At 45.2% G+C, this 20025-nt stretch overlaps 1 protein-coding gene across 3 annotated transcripts in view; it reads left to right on the top strand.

Annotated features, from left to right (window-relative positions):
- Positions 1-20025, top strand: part of LOC129711638 (endothelin-converting enzyme 1-like) — a 209047-nt gene that overhangs the window by 159098 nt on the left and 29924 nt on the right. For all 3 annotated transcript variants that reach the window (XM_055659434.1, XM_055659433.1, XM_055659435.1), the window contains exons 5-9: positions 7394-7518; positions 9926-10072; positions 10684-10749; positions 13441-13629; positions 15807-15949. In XM_055659434.1, the coding sequence (XP_055515409.1) occupies positions 7394-7518; positions 9926-10072; positions 10684-10749; positions 13441-13629; positions 15807-15949 (670 nt within the window). The remainder of the gene's footprint in view (positions 1-7393; positions 7519-9925; positions 10073-10683; positions 10750-13440; positions 13630-15806; positions 15950-20025) is intronic.

Raw genomic sequence — 20025 nt, 5'->3', positions numbered from 1 at the left:
TTTAGACATGCAGCGCGGAAACAGACCCATCGAGTTCCACCGAGACCACACTGACCAGAGATCCCCGCACATTAACATTATCCTCCACACACTAGGGACAATTTACACTTATACCAAGCCAATTAACCTACAAACCTGTACGTCTTTGGAATGTGGGAGAAAATCGAAGATCTCGGAGAAAACCCACGCGGTCCCGAGGAGAACGTACAAACTCCATCAGACAGCACCCTTAGACGGGATCGAACCCGGCTCTCTGGCGATGTAAGGCAGCAACTCCACCGCTGCACCACCGTGCCGCACCTGACTCTTGACACTAACGTTTGGCAGCAAATCTAATGGGATTTTGTTAGAGAGCGAGCTGCTACACTGGGTGATAGAAAAGCAGCTTGTACAATCCCGTGCCTTTCCTGAAGTCAGAGCTATTGTTGGGAACCTCCTGGGAGCCCCCTCTCTCTTTACCGAGTTTGGAATTTTGTCCCAACTTGCACATGTTGGCCTGAGCAGAAACTGCTTAGTGATAGAGCCCTATAAACTGCCAAATAAACCACAAATCGACACAAAATGCTGGAGTAACTCAGCGAGTCAGGCAGCACCTTTAGAGAGAAGGAATGGGTGACATTTCGGGTCAAGACACTTCTTCAGACTGAAACAGTCTCTATCCAAAACATCACCAGGTCCGAAGAAGGGTCTCGACCCGAAAGGTCTCCCATTCCTTCTCACCAGAGATTCTGTCTTCGGTGTGAACCAGCATCTACAGTTCCTTCCTACACATTTATTGTCATAGAGGCAAGAGTACAATGAAATTCCTTGTTCATATGCAAGAGCTGGCCACAGACGTCCGTTGCAGAGGTCGCCTCCATTTCTGTCGTCCTATGAACCGATGTCCCTCTCCACGCCCAACAGAGCTGCAAAACCGCATGGCATGCACTGGCTTTGATATCCTGCATGTTAATGAGGTTTACAAAGATTCATCCTTCATCACAGTTGACTTCACTGTTATGTACTCTAAGCGAAAGCAGACTGAACGGATCAGTTATCTGGTCGGGGTCAGCTGCGGATCACACTTGCTGATTGACATTTCCCTTTCAATTCACTTTAACCGATTTTGCATTAAAATGGCTTAATTGATGCTACAAATGCAAACGCAAACATCCTCTGCTCAGACGATTGACACAAAAAGCTGGAGTTACTCAGTAGGGCAGGCAGCATCTCTGGAGAAAAGGAATGGGTGATGTTTCGGGTCGGAACTGATTGTAAATGCTTAAACTAAGGGGTGCGAATAACCAATGAGATAGAGTTAAGAGTAACAGTGAGCAGCAGTGCTTTTGGGTGGGGACGAAGTCTTGACCCGAAACATCACGTGTTCCTTCTCTCCAGAGATCCTGCCTGACCCGTTGAGTTACTCTGGCTTTTTGTGTCTATCTCCGGTTAAAACCAGCATCTGCAGTTCCTTCCTACACATTTTGTCTGCTCAGCCTCTTTCCCTGCAGCAACATTTAGCCAATAACTGCTGCCTCTGACCCTTTCTGGCCTCTCTCTTTCCCCGGCTTAGGATCACTCATTAAAGATGACTTTCTTTTCTGTTTGTTCAGTCAACGTTGACCTGCATCTCCCTCCCCTCCTGCAGATAATTGTTTCCTCCTGGTTCTGCTGATTCTGTTCATTGTGTGGAAGGCACTGTGGACAATAATGTGAAGGGGGGGGAGGTCATTGCACTGCCTATCGCGGTGAAAGACGGACATGTTGCTAGTGTGGTGGGAGGGGTTGTTACTGTCACAGTTACAATGAGGAGGGAATGTCACAGTTCCTGTAGATAGACACAAAATGCTGGAGCAACTCAGCGGAACTGGCAGCATCTTTGGATAGAGGGAATGGGTGACATTCCTTCTCTCCAGAGTTGCTGCCTGTCCCGCTGAGTTACTCCAGCATTTTGTGTCTATCTTTGGTGTAAAGCAGCATCTGCACTTCCTTCCTATCACAGATCCTATCAGGTGGGAGCCTACTCCATTTGTCAGTGAAGAAGCCATGTCAGTCACTGTTGAGGAGGGGGTCGGTATCTGTATGTTGGGGTGGGCTTGCTGGCTAGGGTGGCGCAGCGGTAGAGTTGCCATCCGACAACGCAAGAGACCAGGGTTCGATCCTGACAAACCAAAAATTGATTTATTCAAGTATTTACAATACTATTTACAATACTAAATAATTCAAAACAAAACCCACCACCAAAGTACAAATATTCTCAAACATCTATGTTACAATCCTTGTCAAGGTTCCATCTCCAACATGTTGAGACAAATAACATCATTAAATTGTGGAAGTTGAGGTGAGCCAGCAGGATGCACATTGTTCTCCAGTGAAGGGCCTGTCCCACTGGGGCATCATTTGCGCGTCGTTTACGTGTCACGAAGCACGATGCGCGGTGGTGTACGCAGTGACGCGCGGTCACGTGCGGCGCCCCAGGATTTTGGAATTCACAAAATCTTTGCTCGCCACCTGTGTGAGGGGCAAATGACGCCCAAGTGGGACAGGCCCTTAAGGCGCTCTGGACCCTGGACTGAGTGTTCACAGTTGTGCCGAGAGGGGATGTCTGGCACACAACCGTCCCTGATCAGTGTTGTCACCATTAGACTCGAGCTGGGCTGGGGTAAACACACAGGGATAGTCCCTGGCCATGAGGGCTCTGAACCTGCGCAGCGAGAGGGAGAATGGCAGAGAGTATCTGAGAGCAGGGGGTCGAGCCAGATAAGAAAGTTAAGAACAGGAAAATGGTTTAAAGATTTTAATGTAGGGGGAACCGGGGTAATGCCGCCAGTGCCTTCAGGTCGGCTGGAGGAGACGCCCCCCGGGACACGGGCGAGGGACGTCGTTTCACGGGAACTGCTCCAATATATATAGCGCGCGGGTCGACCGGACTTTTTGGACATTGAATAATGCCGTGAAAAATGGCGGTGCCAGCTTATGTAGTATATGCAAAAAGAATTTCACTCTGCAGTTGCATATGTGACAAGTGAAGCACTCTTGACTTCCAGGGATGAGAACTTTATCATTCTGAACACACAAGCCTCATGCTGTAATGAAGCCCATTGATGGGGAGGAGGGAAGGCACTCTCTGTCAATGTTTGGCACAGACTCTGTGGATCCCCTGTCTGAACCACCCTTTCCCTTTCGTCCACTTTTCTTTCTCATTTGAAAAGCCTGACCCCTGTGCGTCTTGTCACCATGGAGACGTGTCACTGGTTGGCACGGTGCGTTTCCTGGAGACTTCTCTCTCACATGTTCAGCTTCCCAATGAGATTTGTGGAGAAAAGTTTTCATGGTAAGAGCCCGGTTGTCATTCTGCATCAACTCTATCTCTGCGGTTCACCCTTGCTTTGTTTGAGTTTTAAAGAGTAATTTTCTTCATGGAATTAAAAAAAAAGTATTTATTTTGTCGAGTTGGGTATTAGAGAGATATCTGGGAAATTGTGTGCACATGTTTCAGATTCAGTTTCCCTTATTACACCATCAATTTGCCAAAGGGATCGTCAGTAATGATGGACATAGCCTCAGTAATACAGGCCATAGCCTCATAATTAAAGGACAATCTTTTAGGAAGGAGTTGAGGGAGATGTCTTTCATCAGACGGTGGTGAATCTGTGGAATTCTTTGCCACCACAGGCTGTGGAGGCCAAGTCATTGGATATTTTTAAGGCAAAGAAAGATAGAATTGTGTTTAGTACAGGTGTCGGAGGTTGTGGGGTCAAGGCAGGAGAATGGTGTTAGAAGGGGGAGATCGATCAGCCATGATTGAATGGCGGAGTAGACTTGATGGGTCGAATGGCCTAATTCTACTATTCCTTATGACATCTCGATCTTGGATGGCACAGTGGCACTGCTGGTAGGGCCGCTACCTTACAGCGCCAGAGACCCGGGTTCGATCCTAACCTGTGGATGCTGTCTGTGTGGAGTTTGCACGTTCTCCCTGTGACCGCGTGAGTTTCCTCGGGGTGCTCTGATTTCCTCCCACATCCCAAAGACTGTGCAAGTTTGTAAGATAATAGGCCTTCTGTATATTGCCCCCAAGTGTGTAGGGAGTGCATAAGAAAGTGAGATACCATGGAACTAGTGTGAAATTGTGATGGATGGTTAGCGTGGACTCGATGGGCCGAAGGGCCTGGTCCAATGGTGTTTCTCTGAACTGAACTCTCCTCCAGCAATGCTTTTAAAGCTTTTTGGTGAGCGTGCAGAAAGTCCTCTTTCCCTGAGCTCTTGGTGAAATAATCTGTCAGAAAGATAACCAGGCCCGACAAAGGCTAGTGTTAGGTGTGTGTTTAAAGCTGAGTGAAAATAGGCAAATGAACAACAAGAAAGTTCTAGTAGATGTATTACCAGTGTTAGCGATGGAGGAAAATCCATTGTAATGTTCATGGCTTCCAAAGCAGCAGCTCCCAGGCCCACAAGTATTACCTGCCGGAAGATTGAATGAATGAATAAGTTTATTGGCCAAGTATTCACATACAAAGTTATCACATACATGGGACTCTGGCGCTGCAAAGCCGCAACTCTACCGCTGTGCCACAGAGGTGTGCCCCAGAACAATTTTGTGTTAATGAATGTCATTAAGGGATTCCTGGATTAAATTAAACAGTGAGAAGTTCTCTCGTTTGCAGGACAACATTTCTTTCTCAAACCTTCCCTGGAAAGGAGGGCATGACCAGAATGAGTGAAGGAATGAATGAATGAATGAATGAATGAATGAATGAATGAATGAATTGATTGAATGAATGAATGAATGAATGAATGAATGAATGAATGAATGATGCATGAATGAATGACTGAATGATGGATTGAATGAATGAATGATTGAATGAATGCATGAATGAATGAATGAATGAATGAATGAATGATTGATTGATTGATTGATGAATTGAATGAATGAATGAATGAATTAATGAATGAATGAATGAATGATTGAATGAATGAATGAATGAATGTATGATGAATGAATGAATGAATGAATGAATGAATGATGAATGCATGCATGATTGAGCGTCATAGTCACATGGGAATACCATTGCCTGCAGTGTTCCATCAACTTGCAGTAAGTCAGAAAGAGAGACTGAGTGAAATTAGAGAAACAAAGAGAGACAATCTCAAGAAACAAACAAAGAGGAAAGTGTTGTAATTAGGTTCTGTATATTTATAGCTACAATAGTAGCAGACAAGTGTGAGTTAGCCTGTGTTTTATGTCAACACGTTACTGACATGCAATATATTTTTAACAATGCCAGGGAGACCATTATGCAAAAGCGACAATTGGAATACAAGGGCGGCTCAGTGGTGCAACTGCTGAGCCACTGCCTCACAACACGAGCGGTGCAGGTTCAATCCTGACTCTGCCTACATGGAGTTTGCACGTTCTCCCTGTGGCCGCGTGGGTTTCCTCCGGGTTCACCGGTTTTCTCTCACATCCCAAAGACGTAGGCTTTCCAGGTAATTGGCCTCCTGAATTGCCCTCTACTGTGTGGGGAGCGGACGAGAAAGTGGAACAACATAAGAACTAGCGTGAACGGGTGATCGATCGATGGTCGGTGTGGACTCAGTGGGCTGAAGGGCCTGTTTCCATGCTATATTTCTAGACTAAATGCACCTCCCAGTAGCTAAGTGTGCATCCATTTTACAGAGAGACAAGAATCTCCACTCTAATTAACAGACAGTATAGCAACTGAAGAAGAAAAAAGACGTGGGATGCAGCTTCAGTCCAACCGGAAACACCCCACATTGATGAACTTGGAATGATAGAATTTTTGAATGAATTCCTTGGCCTTGGCACTTTACACATAGCCCTGCAAAACCTTCCATTCCAAGTACTTACCTCACTCCCGTTAGTTTGTGTTTAGTTTAGTTTAGAGATTTAGAGATACAGTCCAAACCAGTCAATGCTGATCAGCAATCCCCGCACATTGACACTATCCGACACACATTAGGAACAATTTAACCAAGCTAATTAAACTACAAACATGTACGTCTGTGGAGCGGTTAGATGCGATGGAATTTGTGTACACTCTTTAGAGCAGTGCAGCAAGATTACAGCAGCAAGATCCTTTCCCTAATTCTGTTCAGAATCTTTTTAAAGGAATTAATGGTGAACATTACAGTATCCTAACTGTAACCTTCTCTAGTCTCTTCATTTTGCAGCATTTTCCTTGACTGGAAAATTGTGCATGACGTTGAGAGAAAGATGAGAGAGGGGAACCAGGGATTTAGAAGGCAACATCTGGCAGGGTATTGCCAGAGTCTTTAATTAAGGATAAAGTGATTGAACACCCTAATTTTGTTTCCAGCTAATCGAGAGAACAGCAATGTATTTGCAACGGTTAGACTATACCCCTGACGAATCTGATTGAAATTTCTGAAGAGAAAAATAAATAAGTGAACAAGGGAACATTAATGGATATTTTTTATATGAGTTTCCAGAAGGCACTTGATAAACACACTCATGGGAGAATGTTAGTTAAACTTGAAGCTCTTGGTGTTGAAGAGAAATCCTTGTTGTGTTTCGGGAACTGGCAGGCTTTCAAACTGGCATGATTTGTGTTTCTTCTGCAAGACTCTTTGTTGGTTGCTAAACTGCATACAACTTGGAAAAATGGTTTTTTATCCTGTTATCTAAGTTCCCCGATGAATGAAATGCAGGCCGTTTTGTAAGCAATGGAGTTTGGAACCTGATTTGCAAGTATCTCTACCACTCCAAGAGATGTGGAATGTAGATGGGGCAATGAATGGGCTACATAAAACAGCCATAAAAAATGGCCAAACAGGCTTGAGGAACTGGATGGCCATCTCCTACTATGCTTGATACAACATAAGTGTTGGCCATTCAGCCCATCGTGTCAATGCTAGCACCCAGCCAATCCCTTCTGCCCCACCCCCCCTTCTCCTGTTCCCCTGTAGCCTTTATTCTCTCTCAACTTATAACTAGCAACATTCTCTCTCACAAATGCCCAACAACTTCCCCCTTTGATTCTTTGGCCACATGCCTATTCTAAGAAGCAGTTTACAGCAGCTGATTAACCTGCCAGCCCGCTCATTTTTTGGTTTTGGGAGGAAACCCACATCATCCCAGGGAGAACGTGCAAACTCCACACAGGCAGTGTGGAGTTTAGGATCGAACCCACCACCCAAAATTGTGAAACAATTGCACTATCTACACAGTCGTGGTAACCAGCGTTGCATCTGAAAGGAAAGGAAAGGCTGGTGTCTTATGAAATGCACGCAGTTAGATCGTAATGAAAATGACGCCCTGATATATGAATGAATTTCCATTAAACCAGACACATATGTGAATGCCGACTCTGCATTGAATTTATTCAATTGCTTTAAATCAAAGTCCTTAAAACTTTCTGTTTCACTGTAGAAAACTCCACCCTGAACACCACAAGTGAAGCTGAACACAAAGCCCAGCTTTTCTATCGGGCCTGCATGAACGAGCAGAAGATTGAGGAGTTGCAGGGACAGCCTCTAATCAACATCATAAACAAAGTGAGTACCGAGATGTGGGGAGTCAGTCGGCCTCGCGGCCACGGTGGCATAGTGGTAGAGTTGCTGCCTTACAGCGCCGGAGACCCGGGTTCAATCCCAACTGCAGGTGCTGTCTGTACGGAGTTTGTACGTTATCCCCAGGACCGCGTGAATTTTCTCCGCGATCTTCGGTTTCCTCCCACACTCCGAAGACGTAAAGGCATGTAGGTTAATTGGCTTGGTGTATGTGTAAAATTGTACCTAGTGTGTGTAGGATAGAGTTAGTGTGCGGGGATCGCTGGTCGGTGCGGACTCTGTGGGAACGAAGGATCTGCATCTGCACTGTTTCTCTAATCTAAACCTCCCCACTCTCCCATCGCTCCGTGCTGGTTGCCAACAGGGTGCCGGGTCCAAATATATTAATCCCGTGCTGGGAATTATAATCTGTTCATAAGAACACAAGAAGATAGTCCATTCGTCTCCTCAAGCCTAGCCCACCATTGTGGCCCATCTGTTCCAGACCTCAACTCTCGCCCCTCCCACTTCCCCCATAGTCCTCAGTTCCTCGGTCTTTCAAAAATATATCTTTTAAATAATTTACTTTTCCTAAGATTGGTGATGATTGCTTTGAGCCCCTGGCCTATCTCCTCAACTTCTTCTATGCTGTAATCTTAATCAAGATAGTCCGTTAACATCTCTGCAACTGGGTGGTGGGGAGAGAGTGGGGGTCTGTTTGTTGACCTGAAGCTCTGGGGAAACGCATTAAATAGGGATCCTTCTCAGTGCTGCGAAGAGTAAGGTAAGGCCTTAGAAATCTGATGCATTTACACACTGAGACCTCACTGATAATTTCAGATTCCATGCCGAGGCCCAGCGGTTCCACGCCGACCTGTACACTAGTTCTGTGTTATCCCACTTCCATATCTTACACACTATGGGCAATTTACAGAAGCCGGTTAACCTACAAACCTACACGTCTTTTGAATGTGGGAGGAAACCGGAGCACCCGGAGAAAACCCACGCAATCACAAGGAGAATGTACGTTCCAGAGGTCAGGATCTCTGGCACTGTGTGGCAGCAGCTCAACGGCTGTGCCACCATGCCACACATTTTGTTTTGGTATCATAGAGGGCTTTATCAGTCAATGCCACCTACATGCTGCTGAACCCTTGAATTAGTTGCTTTCTTGTGCCAATACTTTTGGGAACTCTGCCAGTGTACAGCATTGAAGGAGAAGTTGATAAACTGTGAATCCCAACAACCGTGCTAATTTGTGTTCATTTTTCCTGCTTCTCTCTCCTTGGATCTGCCCTATCCTGTTTCTATCACTGCTGCTGCACTGAAAAGTCACTTCTCAATGACCCAACTGACTTCTTGCATAGGAAGGAACTGTAGATGTTCAAGAGGGAATTGCAGATGCTGGAAGATCGAAGGTACACAAAATTGCTGGAGAAACTCAGCGGGTGCAGCAGCATCTATGGAGCGAAGGAAATAGGCGACGTTTCGGGCCGAAACCCTTCTTCAGGTCTGAAGAAGGGTTTCGGCCTGAAACGTCGCCTATTTCCTTCGCTCCGTAGATGCTGCTGCACCCGCTGAATTTCTCCAGCAATTTTGTGTACCAAGGAACTGTAGATGCTGGTTTACACTGAAGATAGACACAAAAAGCTGGAGTAACTCAGCGGGTCAGGCAGCATCTCAGGAGAAAAGGAATAGGTGACGTTTCAGGTCGAGACCCTTCTACACATTGAGAGTCAGGGGAGAGGGAAAAGAGAGAGAGGGAAAGGAAATAAAGCGGAAATTAATGCCAAAAGGGACAAATCAAAGCCAGCGACAATGGTATGCAAAAGGACTGTGTGAAATATTCACTCGTTGTTCATCTCAGTCAATCTGCGGGCTTTGACATTCTTGAGGACACTGCTCCAACACGTCTCCACCATCCTCCCGTTCATTTTGAAAGCCGTTGTCTGCTTGCTGTTGCATTTGGGGAATCGACAGCAATATCTCCTTTCTGTGCACCCACAATATTGCTTCTAATCCTCAAGGATCTCACCTTGGTCCTGTTCTCATCGATGTCCTGCCCCTCAGGTACATTAGAGGAGCAGGGTCTTGGTCGGCATGGTCGAGTTGGGCAGAGGTCTGCACTGTATAGCTTAATGACTGAAGTATCGAAGTTGTTTGTTGCTGTTATGATCTTGAAAGGCAGTCCAGAGGGTGAAAAAGGATTGAAAATAGAATCAGATACTTTTTTCAGGACGATGGTAATAAAACAGGGCAGTGGGCTGACTCATATAAGCTCTTGCAATGTATTAACATAGGAATGATGAACTGAATGTTCTCCCTCTATGATTAGCAGGCGCTCTAGATGTAATTAAGTGAAGCTTTCACTTTGTGGTTAAGATGCCGAACAATTTCTTCATTCTTTCTCCAGTTGGAAGGCTGGAACATTAGCAGAGCCTGGGACAAGGACAATTTTCAGGATGTGCTCCAGTCCGTCATATCCCACTACCGAACCAACCCATTCTTCTCCATCTACATCAGCACTGATTCCAAAAACTCCAACAGTAACATCATTCAGGTATGCGACTGGGAACAAGGTAAACGCCAAACCCTGTGAAAACCGAGGTTGCGGTTAAAGGAGGCGAAGAGAATGCGGGGACAGACCTGGTAATGAGTTCAGTTCAGTTTATTGTCATGTAATACTGGAATTAAAAGTCAACAGTTGTTGGGAGATATAGGCATCAAAATAAAACATGCATCTCTCTCAAAACCTGGATGCCCCAAAATGTCCAAGAACCATTGAAGTGCTCTGGGAGTGTCATCATTGTTCATTGAAGGAGGTTCAGCAGTTAGCATGCACAAAAACTCCTCTTGGCATCATGATCTGCACAGACATTGTGGGCCGAAGGGCCTTTTCCTGTGCTGTCCTGTTCTATGTAATGGAAAAGTGAGAGAAAGTAGGTTGTATTGGGAAGGGGTGGGGAGCATGGTTCATTTGGGTTGATCTGAGTGCTGTCATAGATTTGATGGGCAGAATGGCCTCCTCCTATGTCATAAGAAAATATGAGAAATGGAAGGTATAATCGCGATGAGATAATAATTAAAATGAAGCCCCTATGTCTAATTTCACAATCACCAACTGATCAATCACTTGCAATTGTTTAATCCCAGTCACTGCTTCCTCTGCAGATAGACCAGTCTGGACTTGGGTTACCATCGAGGGATTATTATCTGAACAAAACTGCCAACAATAAGGTAGGTGGAGCCATTGGTGTAACCTCCTGTAACTCCGAGACCTCCCTCCTCTTTCTTGATCTCACAGTCTCCATCATAGGAAATAGACTATTGACTGACATCTATTACAAACCCACTGACTCCAACAACTATCTCGACTACACTTCTTCCCACTCTGCTACCTGCAAAGACTCTATCCCCTACTACCAATTCCGCATCTGCGCCCAAGATGAGGTGTTCCATACAGGGATATCCGAGATGTCCTCATTCTTTAGGGAATGGTGGTCCCCCTGTCCCATCATAGATGAGGCCCTCACTCGTGTCTCCTCGGTAACTCACAGCTCCGCTCTTGCTCCCCCTCCCCCTAGTCCCTACCTTCCACCCCATCAGCTATCGCATACGACACATAATCCTCCAAAATCTCCACCATCTCAAACGGGATCCCACCACTAGCCACATTTTCCCATCTCCACCACTTTCTGCCTTCCGCAGAGACCATTCCCTCCGCAACTCCCTGGTTAATTCAAACCTTCCCACCCAAACTACCCGCACCCCAGGTACCTTCCCCTGCAACCGCAAAAGATGTAACACCTGTCCCTACACCCCCTCCTTCGTCTCTGTCCAGGGACCCCAACAGTCCTTTCAGGTTAGGCACAGGTTCATTGTACCTCCTCCAACCTCATCTACTGTATCAGTTGTTCAAGATGTGACTCGTACATCGGCGAGACCAAACGTAGACTGGGCGATCGTTTCGCTGAACACCGTCGCTCAGCCCGCCTGAACCTACCTGATCTCCTGGTTGCTAAACACTTTAATTCTCCTCCCCATTCCCACACAGACCTTTCTGTCCTAGATCTCCTCCATTGTCAGAGTGAGGCTAAACACAAATTGGAGGAACAGCATCTCATATTTCGCTTGGGCAGTTTACAGCCCAGTGGCATGACATTGATTTCTCTCACTTCAGGTAGTCCCGGCATTCCCTCTCTCTCCATCCCTCCCCCACCCAAGTCGCACCAGCTTCTCGTTTTCACCCAACAAACAGCTAACAATGGCCTGTTTCTTTCACCATCGTTACTTTTTTGCATATCTTTTATTCATTGTTCTTTATCTCTCTCCATCATCGTCTATATCTCTCCTTTCATTTATCCGTTGGGTCTGAACCTGAAATATCACCCATTCCTTCTCTCCAGAGATGCTGCCTGTCCGGCTGAGCTACTCCAGCTTTTCATCATATTAAACCAGCATCTGCAGTTCCTTCTTATACACAGGCCAGCAATAAAGTTCAGGGAGAATGAAATCGACTCCCAGCACAGAGTTGCTGATGTTTTGTTAGACCATAAGACACAGGAACTTGGCCCATTGCGTCTTCTCTCCCTTTCAATCATGGCTGATCTATTTTTCCCTCTCAACCCCTTCTCCTGCCAACTCACGGTAACCTTTAACGCTCTTTTAGTGCAGTTGTGGAAGATTTCAGCAAGCGTAAGTACTAGGGGGTTGCTATTGGAGCCCTATTAGCAGCTGATTGAACACATTATTCCTGATCTTTATTTTGTATTCCGCTGTAAACACGAGGCCAACATTGGCATTGCTCATGACATCCATCCAATATCTGAGCTTTAGCAAAAATGTAATCACTGTGGCTCTGGTATACAGTTGTGATACATTGGGAAGAGCTGGTATTAAACCAAAAGCAAATCATATAAACAACTAGAAATGCAAAATTAAACTGAAACTGCTGGAGACACATAAAGGTTCAGTAGAGAGTAAAATATTTAACATTTCAGATCAAAACCAAAAAGCAAAATTTGCTCATTGCTTCCTCTGTGTGCTCTGGTTTCCTCCCACATCACAAATACATTCTGATTTGCAGGTTAATTGGCTTCAGTATTTGCCCTTAGTGTGTGGTTAGTTTAAGAAGGAACTGCAGATGCTGGAAAATCGAAGGTACACAAAAATGCTAGAGAAACTCAACGGGTGCAGCAGCATCTATGGAGCGAAGGAAATCGGCAACGTTTCAGTCTGAAGAAGGGTTTTGGCCCGAAACGTTGCCTATTTCCTTCGCTCCATAGATGCTGCTGCACCCGCTGAGTTTCTCCAACATTTTTGTGTACCTGTGTAGTTAGCTTGTTAGTTTAGTTTATTGTCACATGTACAGTGAAATGTTTTTGTTGCGTGCTAACCAGTCAGCGAAAAGACAATATGAAATAGGAATAGGAAATGGATAGTGGGGATAATATAGAGCTAGTGAGAACGGGTCAGTGTGGGTGGACTCGGGGTTTAGACAGGCGATTATCAGCGATGGGTCAACTCTAAATAATGGGGGAGCTGGAACAGTTTCTGAAAAAATGCCAATGCAGCCCTGATATTCAAGAAAATGGAAGTAGATAGTTTAAGTTGAGGTTCCTTTAAGACGTGGACAAGGCATCCTGACAGTGCCTCTTACATCATCAGAGTCACTGAACGACAATAATTGAATGGGCCTGATTTTGGTGCCACATCAGTGAAACAAGAATGGGAAGAGATTAGACAAAACAAAGGGGGGGCTCGTGCAAGAAGTGCCCACCCTCACCAATGTTCTCGATGTATCATAGATTATTGTGGGATTGTGGTTATCACCAATGGATTCTATCTCTTGAGAATTGCATGCTCTGTGCAATTTGTAATCCTGCTCCGTAAATGGTTTTAAGAGCGTCTTTCTTCATTTCCCTCCAGATCCTAACAGCCTATTTGAATTACATGGTGGAGCTGGGGGTGCTGCTGGGTGGTGACGAGGCTTCCACGCTGGCCCAAATGCAGCAGGTTCTGGAACTGGAGACAGCGCTGGCAAACATCACCGTTGCCTCGGAGGACCGCAGGGACGAAGAACTTATCTACAACAAGATGACGATACGCAACCTCCAGGTGAGTTTCGTCCATAGGTTCACAAGACGGAGGTGCAGGATTAGGCCATTCGGCCCATCGAATCTGCTCTGCCATTCGATCATGGCTGATCTATTTTTCCCGCCCAACCCCATTCTCCTGCCTTCTCTCCATAACCTTTGAAACCCTTACTAATCAAGAATCTACCCATCTCCTATTTAAAAATACCCAATGACTTGGCCTCCACCACTTTCTGTGGCAATGAATTCCACAGATTCACCAAACTCCGACGAAAGAAATTCCACCTCTTCTCCATTCTAAGGGCCCATCCTTTTATTCTGAGGCTGTGCACTCTGGTCCTAGACTCTCCCACTACTGGAAACATCCTTTCCACATCTACTCTATCCAGGCCTTGCATGATTCAGGGGTTTTGTGTGATGGTCCCCTGTAGACAAATGAATCGGTATTTTCTTGCTACTCAGCCTCCAGGTCAGTTATTTGTAGGAAGGGACTGCAGATGCTGTGCAGACACCATAGATAGACACAAGTGCTGGAGTAACTCAGTAGGACAGGCAGCATCTCGGGAGAGAGGCTTTGAATCACATTTCGACTCCCCTGAGCGCTTCTCCTTGGAGCTTCTGTTGAGCTACATCAACATCAATAGTCAATATAATTGTCATTTGGACCCCTTGAGGTCCAAACGAAATGCCGTTTCTGCAGCCATACATTACAAACAAATAGACCCCAGACACAACATAATTTACATTTTACATAAACATCCATCACATTGCTGTGATGGAAGGCCAAAAAAAACGTATCTCTCCACTGCACTCTCCCCCCCCCGATGTCAGAGTCAAAGTCAAAGCCCCCGGCTGGCGATGGCGATTGTCCCGCGGCCATTAAAGCCACGCCGGGTGGTGCAAGATCGCACACCGGGTCTTGGTGTTAGAGCCTCCGGCATGCGCTCGCAGAGTCCCGCGGCCATTCCAAGCCGCGCGGGGCGGTGATGTTAGGCCCCGCTCCAGGAGCTCTTTGACCCCGCAACTCGGGCGGGAGAAGTCGCCCGCCATCTCCCCGCCACATTATCCCCATCTGAGGAATTTGTTGGTGGCGAACATCGCCCCGTTGAAATGGGTGATTCCATTAATAAATGTGCAAAATGTATCCCCCTACATTTGGAGCTCAACTTTGCAGTGACAGCAGGGTGACAGAGCACAAGGTGTTTGCTTGTTATCCGTGACTGATTTGCGATAGTGATGAGGACATCACAATCAGATGAGGACATTGCCTGCAGCTCGTCGCTCAGCGAGATCGCTCCACCCGTGTCGTCCGCCAACGATTGTGTGGTTCCTCTGCGCCAAACCCCACATTGGGGTGGTTTAATTGATAGTTACGTCTGCCGTTCTCCAAGGGTAAACATGGACCTCAGCAGCAGAAGCATTAACTCAAGTAGAAATTCCTGGCACACAATGCAGTTAATTTCCTTCATGTGTATACTTGCACAACCTCTCCCACCTATTAGTGAGTAAAATATTAACCATGATCAAAACACACACTTTTCCCTTCACCAGTTCATCTACTGTTTCACAGGAAGGTTACCATTGATGTAACATTTCCACTTGACCTCACGACCAGTGATGCTGCCTGCTAGCCATTTTTATTTTGCTGATCAAAAGTGCAGTGAGCCACATCTGGATTATATCTTAAACAAACCAAAGTCCCAGCGAGTTCAGCCAACAATAATTGTTACCAGTCATCATTCACCTGCCTAATTCCTTTTCATCTTTCGCTATCCTTCATCTTTCCGTGCAAGTTGATTTCTTTCTTCAAAAGAAGTAACTTAGTCTCAGCATCTTAACTGCATTCTTGGGTTGAGCAGCTGAATCCCCCAGATATAAACCATTGCCTCTTAACCCCTTTCCTCCAACCGCGGCAATGTTTTGAACCACAACATTGGACTGAGTGAAGGCTACAAAGGACTTATTTCCAATGTAGCCACAGAGTTAAACATGTGAACTCTTTGGGGGTATTTAGTAATTATGTAGTGACCACTTCACGGAGTAATGAGCCGATAAATATCTTTGCAATGTTGGACTGCACGGCAGGTTCTGGACCCGTGTGAATTGAACAAGGTCCGTGCCTCTTGTTTATTCCAGAACATTCTTGACTCCTCGACCTGGCCTATTTTGGTTTAGTAATCTTCTCCGTTTCTTTGTCAGGTGCTGGTCCCAGTTGTTAACTGGCTGCCCCTGATGTCGGCCATGTTCCATCCAGTTGAGCTGAATGACTCTGAGCCTGTGGTCGTCTATGCAAAGGAATATCTGCAGAAGGTTTCTGATCTCATCAACTCCACCGACAAAAGGTTAGGCTCCTTTGCTTTTATCATTTGTTTCCCACCCGTGCTTTTAATCCCAATAAATAATAGGCACACGCCAGCTGCTTACAAGCTGATTGCAACTGGCCAGGAAGTGCCTGTTTTTGATCAATGGGAAGGTAAAATAGCAAGAGGAAATGAAAATAATTAAATTGCTCATATCAGGAGGTCAACAACAAATGTCCACAATTTATAGGAAGGAACTGCAGATGCTGGTTTACACCGAAGATAGACACAAACTGCTGGAGTAACTCAGCGGGACAGGCAGCATCTCTGGAGAAAAAGATTAGGTGACGTTTCGGGTCAAGACCTTTCTTTTCTCCAAAGATGCTGCCTGACCCGCTGAGTTACTCCAGCCTTTTGTGTCCACCCACAATTAATACTAAATTCTATCATAAAAAAGATGAATAGAGGTGGCGACAGTTTGTATTTTGGAAAGATCTCAAACAGTGAATTACTTCACTTACGGACAGTTCAGTTGGTAAATGTGGGAGTTGTTTAGAATATTTCAGTATCCCAGCAGCATCAAAGCAATGAATGAGTCAATTTGTTTATCTGGTATTTGTCACAGTGCTAGTCCACAACACATAAAACTTGCCTCAAAGCTCTCTTTGGTTACCTCTCGCCCCTTCAGCCCCTCTCTTGCTCTCTCTACTCTTGTGTCACTCTCTCTGCTCCTCATTCACTTCCTCTACTTCTTTCACTCTCTCACCCTGTTTGCCTCTCACTCTCTCTGCTCCTCTCACTACTCTTGCACTCTCTCAACTTTCTCTGCCTCTCTCTCACTCTCTCCCTCCCTCCCTCCTTCTCTCTCTCTCTCCCCCTCTCTCTCTCTCTACTCCACTGTCCCTCACTCTCCCTGTGTTTTCTCTCTAATTCTCTCCCTTGCCACTCTCACTGACAACCTCTCAATCAATTGTTCCCATTACCTGGATCCTCCATTTAAATCCCATGTGCTTGCTAGTTTTTGGACGTCCTGGCTATTGAATATTCCACATATTTTTTCCTGGAACAGTTGATGTTTGTTTTTATTCATCTTTCTTTAATTACCATTTCTTGTTTTTGCAACAGAAGCATGAGCCTGCTCCAAATCTGCTCATGTTGGGAAATGTACAACCCTGGTGACTTCAGCCTGCTCTGCTCCAGCCTGATGTTGTGCTCATTTGCCCAAATGGTCCCACCACTCACTCTACAGTGCCCTCCATAATGTTTGGGACAAAGACCTGTCATTTATTTATTTGCCTCTGTACTCCACAATTTGAGATTTGCAATAGAAAAAAATCACATGTGGTTAAAGTGCACATTGTCAGATTTTATTAAAGACCATTTTTATACATTTTGGTTTCACCATGTAGAAATTACAGCAGTTCCCCCATTTCAGGGCACCATCATGTTTGGGACACATGGCTTCACAGGCATTTGTAATTGTTCAGGTGTGTTTAAATACCTCCTTAATGCAGGTGTAAGAGAGCTCTCAGCACCTAGTCTTTCCTCCAGACATTCCATCACCTTTGGAAACATTTATTGCTGTTTATCAACATGAGGACCAAAGTTGTGCCGATGAAAGTCAAAGAAGCCATTATGAGACTGAAAAACAAGAATAAAAAAAACTGTTAGAGACATCAGCCAAACCTTATGCTTACCAAATTCAACTATTTAGGACATCATTAAGAAGAAAGAGAGCACTGGTGAGCTTACTAATCGCAAAGGGACTGGCAGGCCAAGGAAACCTCCACAGCTAATGACAGAAGCATTCTCTCTATAATAAAGAGAAAACCCAAAACACGTGTCCGACAGATCAGGACGACTGTCCGCAGAAGACTTCATGAACAGAAATACAGAGGCTACATTGAAAGATGCAAACCACTGGTTAGCCACAAAAATAGGATTGCCGGGTTACAGTTTGCGACAAAGTACTTAAAAGAGCGACTGCAGTTCTGGAAAAAGGACAGATGAGACGAAGATGAACTTTTATCAGAGTGATGGCAAGAGCAAAGTATGGGGGAGAGAAGGAACTGCCCAAGATCCAAAGCATAGCACCTCATCTGTGAAGCACAGTCTTCTTCTTGCGTATGGCGTGCACAGCCTAAAGTTGTAGGTCAACTTGTTCTATTTGATCTAATTGTTTGTGCACGTCGGGTTGATTGCTCTAGTCGAAATAGGGTGGACCACGTGAATGTTGCAAACTCCCATCCCCTGTGAAACACGGTGGTGTGGGTGTTATGGCCTAGGCATGTATGGCTGCTGAAGGTACTGGCTCACTTATCTTCATTGATGATACAACTGCTGATGGCAGTAGCATAATGAATTCTGAAGTGTATAGACACATCCTATCTGCTCAAGTTCATACAAATGTCTCAAAATTCATTGGCCGGCAGTTCATTCTACAGCAAGACAACGATCCCAAACATACTGCTAAAGCAACAAAGGGGTTTTTCAAAGCTAAAATATGGTCATTTCTTGAGTGGCCAATCACCCGATCTGAACCCAATTGAACATGCCTTTTATATGCTGAAGAGAAAACTGAAAGGTACTAGCAGTCCAAAACAAGCAGAAGCTGAAGATGGTCGCAATGCAGGCCTGGCAGAGCATCACCAGAGAAGACACCCAGCAACTAGTGATGTCCATGAATCGCAGACTTCAAGCAGTCATTGCATGCAAAGGATATGCAACAAAATACTAAACATGATTACTTTAATTTACATGACATTGCTGTGTTCCAAATATAATGGTGCCCTGAAATGTGGGGCCTATGTATAAACACTGCTGTAATTTCTACATGGTGAAAGCAAAATGAATAAAAATTACCTTTAATAAAATCTGACAATGTGCACTTTAACCACATGTGATTTTTTTTTGTTCTATTACAAATCTCAAATTGTGGAGTACAGAGGCAAATAAATAAATGATGGGTCTTTATCCCAAACATTCTGGAGGGCACTGTGTGTCAATTCTCCATCAGAAAAATGGACTGTAGATTACTTCATAAATTCCAGGGGCAGAATTAGGGCATTCGGTCCATTAAGTCTACTCCCTCATTCAATCATGGCTGATCTATCTTTCCCTCTTAACCCCATTCTTCTGCCTTCTGTTCATAATAAATAAATGAGAGTAGTGCGTTCGGCCAAACGCACTATGGGAACTTCACGCGCCCCCCTGCAGGAACTATACAACAAGAGGTGCAACTCCAGAGCAAATAAAATCATGGGAGACCCCTTCCACCCCTGCAACGGACTGTTCCAGCTGCTACGGTCAGGCAAACGCCTCCGTTGCCATGCGGTGAGAACGGAGAGGTTGAGAAGGAGTTTCTTCCCAGAGGCAATTCGGACTGTAAACGCCTATCTCACCAGGGACTAACTCTACTGAACGTTTTTCCTTCCATTATTTATTATGTAAAAGAATATGTGTGTTATGATTGTGTTTATAATTTGTTTGGTTGTTTTGTTGTTTGTCTTTTGCACAAAAGTCCGCGAGCATTGCCACTTTCATTTCACTGCACATCTCGTATGTGTATGTGACAAATAAACTTGACATGACTTGACTAGCCCCTGACACCCGTACTAATCAAGAATCTGACAATCTCTGCCTTAAAAATACATTGACCTAGCCTCCGCAGTTGGCTGTGGCAATGAATTCCACAGATTCACCACCCTCTGACTAAAGAAATTCCTCCTCATTTCCTTTCTAAAGGCATGTCCTTTAATTCTGAGGCAATGACCTCTGGTTGTCGACTCTCCCACTAGTGGAAACATCCTCTCCACATTCACTCTATCCAGGCCTTTCACTATTCACTAAGTTTCAATGTGGGGCCCCACTCATTCTTCTGAACTCCAAGCGAGTACAGGCCCATGCTGTCAAATGCTCATCCTATGTTAACCCAATCATTCCTGGGATCTTCTTCTTCTTCTTGCGTATGGCGTGCACAGCCTAAAGTTGTAGGACAACTTGTTCTATTTGATCTTATTTGATTGTGCTCGCCGGGTTGATTGCATTAATCAAAACAGGGCAGACCACGTGAAGGTTGCAATCTTCCATCCCATTCCTGGGATCATTCTCGCAAACCT

This window comes from Leucoraja erinacea, chromosome 30 (assembly GCF_028641065.1).
Source record: "Leucoraja erinacea ecotype New England chromosome 30, Leri_hhj_1, whole genome shotgun sequence".
Taxonomy (NCBI): domain Eukaryota; kingdom Metazoa; phylum Chordata; class Chondrichthyes; order Rajiformes; family Rajidae; genus Leucoraja; species Leucoraja erinaceus.
Note: the sequence above shows the minus strand (reverse complement) of the source record. Positions and strands in the feature narration are given on the sequence as shown.